Source organism: Hippocampus guttulatus, chromosome 9 (assembly GCF_054856545.1).
Source record: "Hippocampus guttulatus isolate MCC_2025c chromosome 9, RoL_Hgut_1.0, whole genome shotgun sequence".
NCBI classification, from domain to species: domain Eukaryota; kingdom Metazoa; phylum Chordata; class Actinopteri; order Syngnathiformes; family Syngnathidae; genus Hippocampus; species Hippocampus guttulatus.
In genome coordinates this window covers 17,957,298-17,966,815 of record NC_141269.1, presented here as the reverse complement: position 1 = coordinate 17,966,815, position 9,518 = coordinate 17,957,298, and the positions used below count along the sequence as shown (strand labels likewise).

General features: G+C 43.1%; 1 protein-coding gene and 1 long non-coding RNA gene across 2 annotated transcripts; one reads left to right on the top strand and one right to left on the bottom strand.

Moving 5' to 3' along the window:
- On the top strand, nucleotides 1-1,127 carry LOC147200649 (uncharacterized). Its single transcript, XR_015101786.1, has 3 exons — nucleotides 1-72; nucleotides 238-356; nucleotides 997-1,127. It is a non-coding gene; the product is annotated as an uncharacterized LOC147200649 (long non-coding RNA).
- noctb (nocturnin b) lies at nucleotides 722-6,245 on the bottom strand. The gene is made up of 5 exons (XM_086119531.1): nucleotides 5,948-6,245; nucleotides 4,448-4,602; nucleotides 4,173-4,338; nucleotides 2,250-2,581; nucleotides 722-1,534 (listed from the first exon to the last, which is right to left on the bottom strand). Exons 1-5 carry the CDS (start codon nucleotides 5,958-5,960, stop codon nucleotides 1,013-1,015), a joined length of 1,188 nt encoding a protein of 395 aa, XP_085975657.1. The 5' UTR covers nucleotides 5,961-6,245; the 3' UTR covers nucleotides 722-1,012.
- Nucleotides 6,246-9,518: the final 3,273 nt, after the last annotated feature.

Sequence of the window (9,518 nt, the reverse complement as noted above, 5' to 3'; positions counted from 1 at the left end):
CTCATGAAGTTCACTTGGGCTTGAACGACGACGGATGGTGCGATCTGACATTGAGGTACCAGCGCCTTTGTGGTAATTGGTTGATTTATTGTCAATAATTCAATAAGAAATATTGGTAAATGTATTAACTTTATATTCATGGCACTATTTTATGCGAAAGTCAATTCTATGTACTTAAATTGTATGCAAAATACGGTAAAGGTAGCCTTTTTTCTTTTTCTTTTTTCTCCCACGTAGATGATCGCAAATTGGACTCCAGGACTTTTCAACACAAAACACGGGAGTAATTTCATATGCGGCAATGAAACCTTGGGTCCGCTGTGTGAATGGCCGTTAGCTGACCCACTTCACCACCAGTGAGACCAGTTTGAATCCTTCTGCATGATTACATTTATATGACCACTTGGGGGCACTGTGAATAGTGGTCAATTCTGGCTTTTTATTGTTGGACATGAGTATGGACGTTTAAGGCGGTGCCATAATTAGGAATTTTTGTCAAGATTAGCATTTATTTGTCTTAATGTTCCACTGGTGAATTATATGCTCTTGAAACATGTACTTGTCTTCTAAATTAGCAGTACACAGTACTCGGGATTCTTGAAGCTTTTAATATGAAAACAATTTCCTGCCTCAAGTCTACACAACACGATGGGAAGCAAAAGTAAGAGCTTTAAATAGAGTCTGAACATATGGTGGGGTGGAATGTAATGGTACAAATAGAAAAGATCACAAAATTATGTTTATTTCAGTCAGTTTGCTAGCAGCATGTTACAGTTTCGGTTAAAATATTAGGATTTAACATCAGATGCATTGTGCATGTATGTCCATTGGATCACACTTGGAGGAAGAGATCTGGAACCTAATCCAAGAATCGAAGCACAATCTCAAAGTTCAGGAGGTAGAAAAAGTTTCAGTTCATTTGTAATATTTGCTTTCTTTCCTTCATTATTGTTGCACAGGTTCACATGTCAGTGATGATGTATTGTGTGTTCTCAGAATTTGTTTCCCCCAGTCATCCATCCTCCTTAAAGCTGAAGTCACAAACCAGAGATAGGTGATCTGAAGGATAGCTGAAGGACGGAAGCCTGTTGGGGCCAATCTCCTTCTCCGACGGCAAGTCCAAGACTGCATCCACCCTCAGTGTGTCCAGACTGTACCAAATGTAGTCCAGAGTGGTGCAGCATTCCCCCGTCGGGCGAATTTTCCACGTTGTGTACTGTGGCTCGCTCAAACAATCTTGGCTGAGTTTCTTATAAGCCGAGTCCAAGCCAAGAGGAGAAGCCACAAAACGACAGTACACCTCCTCAGTTGGGACTGCGTTGAAATCGCCGCAGATAATCAGAGGGATGTGCAAGTTGGAGCCTGCCGATGTTGCCGCGCAATGTCTCTGGACCACGTTTTGGACTTGGCGCAGGAGGTCCGACCCTTGGGCACTGCGGAGCCACTCCCAGCCAGCGCGGGCCTTCAGGTGGGTCACAGCTACGCACACACACTTCCTTGTGCTTCGGCAACGTAGTATCATCACCAAAGCAACCTGAGACCACAGAACGGCATGTGAGAGATGCTTCACGGGTTGTTGGGGAAAACAGTCAGAACACCAAGGCTCTGCTGGTCGTCATGGTAACAAAAACTGATTTGCCTTGGGGCCAACAGTACACAGGGCGGTAGATACGATTGCCGACTTACATGTGCAGGGCCAGCCCTTCAAAACAGGCTAATTTAATGAGACATGTTATTACATCACCTGGGAACCTTTTTAAATTGTGTAAAAAATGCAGAACATCCTCTTAAAAACATGACAGTGTGCCCAACTGCACATGCAATCGAATCTATCCTCCACTATTTGCTGAGAAACGTACCCAGTTGCTCTTTTTGGCAATAAAAGTATGACTTTTGGCACCATTCTGCGACATTTGGAGCCAATTAACAATATTCAGGTGAATTGAGGAGCTTCACTGAGACAAACGCTGTGTTCTGCTGCCATGACATTTACGTGTCAAGGAACTATGTTGGAGTTGAGGAGTTTCATTATCACACAAGTTTTCTTTGTAACATTTTGGTGTCGGGAACTGTGTTGAAGTGAGTTGAGGAGTTTCACTTAGGGAAAAATAGAACTTTGCCACCATTTGGTGGCATCTTTTGGCAATTCTAAACCTTTCGAGGGGGTATCAATTACAGATTTTTACAACTTGAAGAGCTTGGGGGGAGTTTGCGGCACTTAATTGTGACATCAAGAAGGTTGTAATCACCTGATTGGTTGGAATCATCATGGCAGAGAGCTGTAAACTGACGCAATCCAAAAACTCGAAGTGCGACTCATCAAAGAAGAGTGCACAGCCATCAGGGCCGTTGTTGCCCTCAACATTCAGACACGGCGACCAGGGCTTCGGGCAGAACTTGCTGCTATAACCCAGACGGGCCAGAACCGGCTGCAGGGTGTCAAAGTAGTGGTCCACTTCCTGCAGACACAGGATGTGAGGTCGGTAGGTGAGGATCTCGTCTAAGATGAGGTACTTCCTTCGGGACCAGCTGAGGGCCTCCGGAGGACACAGCACAAAACTGTCAAGTCCTTCGCCGAGAGCTGATAAGAGAGAGACATAGAACTTTAGGACGAGACTGTTGCACAACGTGCTCCTGCTTTCACAATGTTTGAATTCTGCAGTTTATTAGCATTTACCAGAGTCCGCAAATGGACGAATGTATGAGCGTCATATCGGGTTCCTGTGCCTCGCTTCATTAAAACATTGGATCTGCATGATCAATGAGTTGTATAACACCCGCCCAGCTACAATTACAGCAAGTCAACAGTGTACATCGGTGATTCCCAGGGGGTGTCCAAAGTATCGCCCACGGGCCACTTACGGATCGCAACGTTCTACGTATGGCCCACTGAGCATTAACATTATCAAGTTGCATTCGTGAAGCTTATTTTCTCTAAAATTGGGGAAGCAAAATATATTTCTTTTTTATTCAATTATCTACTGAAAAAAACAAACATTTGAAATCATATCAAAACCCATTTCCAATGAAGTTGAGACATCGTGTAAAACATAAATAAAAAAAAGAATACAATGATTTGCAAATCATGTTTAACCTGTATTTAATTCAATACATTACAAGATATTCCATGTTCAAACTGATAAACTTGATTGTTTTTTTTAGCTAATAATCATGATAACTTATCCTTGACTATCAGCGCGAATATTATGAATGAATAAAGATTCAAAACATAGAAATAAAGTGTAAATGCTTTTAAATCCTACTTAAAAACTGTGCACCTTTCCCAATACCTATGTTTACCGTTTGTCAGAGTATTCTTAAAATATAAAATATATAATAATAAATATATAAATAATATAAAAAAGTTTTGGCAAAAAATAAAATGTTTTTCAAAATCGTATTCTTTCACTGTCCACTTTTTTTAGTCATTTCGGTAACCTGTTTAAAAAAATTATTTACTTTGCTTTTAAATATATTTAACTTTAGTATTGCTTTTAAATTGCCTTTTAATTGCAGTAAGTCAAGCAGGATGAGTTACGCTGTGCATGAAATGCACGATAAATCGATGGTTCACTGGATTGTTTTACAACCCTTACCAGTATGCTTAGGTACTGATAAATGTATCAACAATGTGAAAAGAAATATGTCCTTTTCTTATGAAGCCCCTTTATTATGTGTACTTTGGTCAAAAAGTTTGAGAGCCACTGATTTAAATACACCGATTTGCATATTTAAGATAAACATTTTCTTTTTTTCCTTTTCCCCCCTCCCCCATCTACGAATGGCCTGGCCCATCTGCGTTTTGAAAAGCAAACGTGGCCCTGAAGGTCTTCAGCTTCATTCACCACGAAAAAAAATACACAAATCAATGATTTGCACTTCAGAATCCTCTTCCTGGTTGTTACCGTGGGAACGGGGTCATACTTCCCACATACGCGTGTGTAATATTTTGAGACCACTTTTGTGAAGCTGCCGATCTTGGAAAACGAAAATAAAAACAATCGATGCGGCATCAGGAGCAAGCTCTTCCATCCCATTCTATAATTCTGAGCGGTACTCGCTACATTCGAATAAATTGTCTATGCCCACCCAAATGGGTTTTACATCTGAAGTACAAACGTGCAGCCAGAGAATTTGTGTCAACATGGCGTCCGACAGCAGTCTCTTCTTACCTTGGGCCAGAATGTTCCACTGCATCACCCGGATGGCGCCGGCATTGCCATTCGAGTGTCGAATGAAAGTCCTGTGGAAGCGTGGCGGTTGATCACCGAGGGCCATCTCGCATTGTCTCAGAACCTGGGCTGGATCAAGGGGACACGATGGGGACCCCTTTCGCTCCTGGAAGTCAAAACCAAACAGATGCTGTCATTTCCTGTTCAAAGTCTCTGTATATTAAATCTGTGTCATTTCAGTGTATCCCATGGTCGGAAGACAGGCGGTCGGTCACCTGGCAGAAATCAGGATCGGGGCTTGTGTCCGCTGGCTGGTAAGGGTCCAAATGGGTCAGAGGTAGAGGGACACGATTGCTGCTGGCACCACTGCTGCTGAGGGTGTGAGCCAAGGCGTTGTAAAGCCTGGTGGCCCCACCACCCATTGGGTAACCTGGGTAGAACACCACCAGCGCGGTGAAACGTTAGTTAGCTGCACATGCTCAACACAAGAACACATCATCCAGGAAAACAAATAAAACAATCTATAGATGGAAAGACTGTAAGTTGCCCATCGATATGAATTAAGAGTATGAAGTTGGTGATTGGCTGATAATCAGTCCAGAGTGCACCCTACCATTCTACTCACCCAGCTCAACCTCAACTTTTAAGAGGACAAGCAGTCGACAACATGAATTGTTTCACTATTCTTCCTGCTTACATGGTTTCTGATCTGTTATTTGATAACCCTGAGAGAAGCTCCGTTATTTGCTTTGTCATGGAAAAGGTGACATTTATTCAGTCCCAAAGTATTGGAAAGAGTGGTATGGTGGTTTGAATAAAGTTGAGCGGAATAGATTCCACTCGGTCCGTGTGCTCAGGAGCACCTTTTGTCGTGACTCACAAGTTAGCTGCTGTGCAGCGGTTGGGTTGATAAAACTCTCTACACATTGAGTTTACCTTTTAACAGTTAGAAATTTGCGTGTGTGTGTGTGTGTGTGTGTGTGAGTGTGAGTGAGCACACCGAAGCATATGCTATCAATTAACTAGCGGATTAAACTTTGACACTGCAACTGGCCTGTGACACAAAAACACTTCGTGGAAAATCACTGACCCTCTACTTGTAACATGGTGGGAGTAAGGTACAATAATACTGCATTTCTCTGTTAACAAAGGAAACTACAGTATCCGCTTGTTATTTTTGCAAGCCACTGCCAATTCAACAAAACCAATGTGGGTCGCATTGATTTGCACTCGACCTGCCAAAACATGATTTTGTCAATAACCCAGCAAACATGCAACACCGGAATCAGTTCATACCATCTGAGTGAGGTATTTTACACACTGAGATTCAATTCAAATTCTGTGTGCACAAAGGAAGAATGAATCATGCTTGACCGCATTAGATTTAAGAATATAAGAGAGAGAAATTCGTTTTGCAGATATGGGTATGAATGTATTTTTTAATGGGATCTTATTGAAATGTGCAAACTTTGGCACGCGCATGCGATCAAAGTACCAATAGTGAGACTTTGCACATTGCTGCCACATCTTGGAGCACAAAGTTGAACACACGCAGCGCGCCCCATATGTTCTAATAGTTACGTGCAAGCAGCAGATGCCACTCATTTTAAAGCCTCCCGTACTGCTCCCTTAAACATGGGGATGGAATCACATTGACCCTTTCAGGGGCAGCGGTTACTACAGTGGACAACTCATCGTGTTATCAGGTTACAGGGTGCATGAAAGGTTTAAACAAAGCTTAAACACAACAACAACAGCAATGACTTGCGTCTTACTCATTGTCTCCATCTCTGTCCTCGTCTATGATTTTTCTGTTCGCCGCTCTGTCGGGAGGTGAAGATGAAAGCGCAGAGAGCGATGTGACGTCCGTGAAGTGAGTGTAAGCAGATCTCTCACTCGGCTGCGCTTACTGCAGCCTATAAGCCTTCGGTGGGGGCGGGAGACCGATTAGGAAGCTGAGCGACGTCATCCTGACCGTCAAGGAGTCTGCGAGGTCACGCGCTGGTGACAAAGTGTGTGAGCACACTGCTGCTCTCTCACAACACCCTGACGCAAACACACGCGCACACAATGGCACGCAACAGTTTGTGTGGTGCTTTTCAACAACGTACTTAAGTAAACATAAACACGGTACAAACCGGGGGTCACCAACGTGGCCACCGGATAGCCCCCATGGACCACATGAGTAGCCCAAGGCCTGTTCTGTTCAGTAACCAAGAAGTAGCTCGCAGTTTCAAAGAGGTAGACGATGACCCTAATGACCAAAAGCAGGCTGGTTTCTATAAAGGTTCAGCAGTCACATAGCAACAACAGTGTAAAGGGCGTGTGTGAATGCGTGCCTCTTCGGGGGTTAAGCAATGACGTCCGCTGTAAGTATGTAGCAACGCCTCCTCGTCGTGCTTTCACAAGGCTTATTTCTCACATTGTACTTTTCCAGGACAAGATGACAAGTATAGTATTCCGTGGAGACTCGACACCACCAAAATAGAACAGACTTCTGCAGAACTGCCCAAGTTAGACCGTTAGACAAGTATGACATCGCATTAACAGCGTGGTTCATAGTTTTTTTTTTTTCCTGGAATCCAAAAGGTGTCCCTTTCTAAAAGGGCATTTCAAGTACACAGCTGGCGCCTGTTGTTTCGGTTGACAAAATTGCCAGATCAAATGAATGAAATGAGATCAATCAAATTAGATTTGAACTGTAGCGTGAGCAAATTCAGATTATCTGGTTTACATTTTGGCTTGATCTTGTATGGAGGTCAGTGACTTTGGAGCTGTTACTCCCTGACCCGGAATATAGTATTACCAAGCAGTCAGGATAACACATTGGGAAATGTGATTTGAAAGCACACTGTGCAGTGCACTGTGCTCATTGCTCTTTCATAGTTCACACTTGAGAATGAACGCGTATCAGAGCTACGGCTGAATTGCTAAATTCTGATCAGACGAGGCTGGTTTTACAATACGGAATCCTAGTAGGCCTACGGCATGACAAGAATTGGACATCGACAGCTAATGTGGTTAATTTGCCATATTTTGTTCTGCCACCTGTCGCTTGATGAAGCCACGCTGACAGAACATCCTCTCACACTTTTGCTTTGATGCGCGATAAGACAGAACGTGACGTTCTTGCGGCCGAGGAGTGCTGACTCATGCTTGTGTGTGCACAGGACTCACTTCTGTACACGCTCGCAAGTCATCGACCACAGGTCATGACACGCAAGTGCAGTGTGTTTGTGTGGGCTGTGTGGCAAACCTGACACACAGCAGATTGGGGCTGAGGTTATTTAGGCACATCAAGTGCTAAATTGAGAACACACGAGTAGGCTTAGGCTGAATCAAAAGTGTGTGAGTGTGACAGACAGAGAGAGAGCGAGAGGGAGGGAGGGAGGGAGAGAGAGAGAGAGAGAGATACTTTAGCAGGACATTGACATTTCCATATTGGGAAAGGCCAATTGCCTGATGACATTACAGTACTGTGCACCATTCACCATAATGCAGGTCATTTTCGATTTCACGGTTCGGTTTTTACTGTTAGCCATGACATCAAAAAGCTTGTGTTATTTTGAGAAGTCAATAACGCTCCCTGCAGCATTATTGATTCCAAGAACAGCTTTGAAAGACAGTGTCATCTTAAATTTGCTTTCACAAAACGACTTCAGTTCAAATCCAAGAGTACTGCCCATTTCCACAAAATACCAAAAGCCTCAAAAACATGTTCTGTATGCTTCTCACTTAAATCACCATGATTCCATTTTTGGAATGGGAGAGGAAGTAGGCGTAACGCACGCAATCACAGGGAGACATGGGACACAGAAAGGCTGGAGCAGAGATTCAAACCCCAGACCTCAGAACTGTGAGACAGATGTGCTAACACCATGTTGCCCATTATTATTTTTGTCATGATTATTATTACGACTGTTAATACTTCTTTTGAGGATGCTTAAATGTTGAGGAGCTTCTATATAACACGTTGGATGTATTGTCATTTAAATGCGTACAAATGTAGAGAAGCAAAGGAAGGCGTCTATTAATACATCAGCCATATATAAACCATCCATCCATTTTCAACGGTGCTTATTCTGAGCTGGGTCGCGGGGAGTTCTGGAGCCCATCATGGCTGATTTGGGGCGAAAGGCAAGCTACACCCTCAACTGGTCGCCAGTCAATCGCAGGGCACATATATAAACCATTTTTCCCCGAGTGAACAAACAGTAGGTGAGAGTTAGGACTAAAACTAACAATTATTTTAATAAGCAATTAATCAGTCGATTAATTGAAGAATTAAAAAAAATATTTTGCATCTTTTAGTTTTTTTGAAAAACAGGGTATCCATCCATTTTCTAATTCACTTATCCTCACAAGGGTCAGAGGGCGTGCTGGAGCCTATCCCTGTCTTCGGGCAGCAGGTGGGGGACACCTTGAACTGGTTGCCAGCCAATCGCAGGGCACACACTGACAACCATTCGCGCTCACAATCACACCGAGGGATAATGTGGAGTGCCCCATTAGCTTGTCGTGCGTGTTTTTGGAATGTGGGAGAAAACCGAAGTACCCAGAGAAAACCCACATAAATCTTTTAACAGTCAAAAACGTAACAATTACATGCCACGTAAAAACACAAATGGGATCAAAAACCCTTCCTTTCTTTTCTGAAAACTTACCTGTTTTCTTGTGCTTTTTTTTTGAGCTGCCTTATTGTCCCCTCGTGTTGCTTTGCCTGCATGAGGTCCTTCAAGTGGCCACTGGTGTTCGAGAAGTTCCACTGTCAGGACCCAGCTGTCAGCCTGTGTGCTTGCTTGCCCCTGTAACTACATTGCAAGGTCATACTCAACCCGTATTATTTTGTGTTTTTTGTTATTGTTAAGTGTCCTTGGGTGTCTTGAAAGGCGCTTATAAATAAAATCTATTATTATTATATTATTATTTAAGGGGGACTGGGAGAGGGTGGGGAGGGAGAGAGTGAGAGAGAGAGAGACCCTTTAATCTGATAGTGTTATGTTTGCTAATTATTCCTCTTTTGTGAATCAGTCATAAAGTGAATTGCTCAAAGGAAAAATTAATTTCAGCGAACATTGTCGGCCACCGTACTCTGAAATTCGCTGCGACTTTAACCCATGGGCGCCGTCTTTGTAGTTTTTACATTTTCGGCGGCCACATCACGGAGATACGGAAGAGGATTAGAGCCAATGAAGAAAAAAAACAAGGTTGGCAAGATTCTCACTTTTATCGCAGAATTCTGACTTTCTGCGATAAAAGTGAGAATCTTGCCAACCTTTTTTTTTTTTTAAATATACTGTGTACCGTATAACATAATATTTCGGTTCGTGGGCCACATGCGTCTAT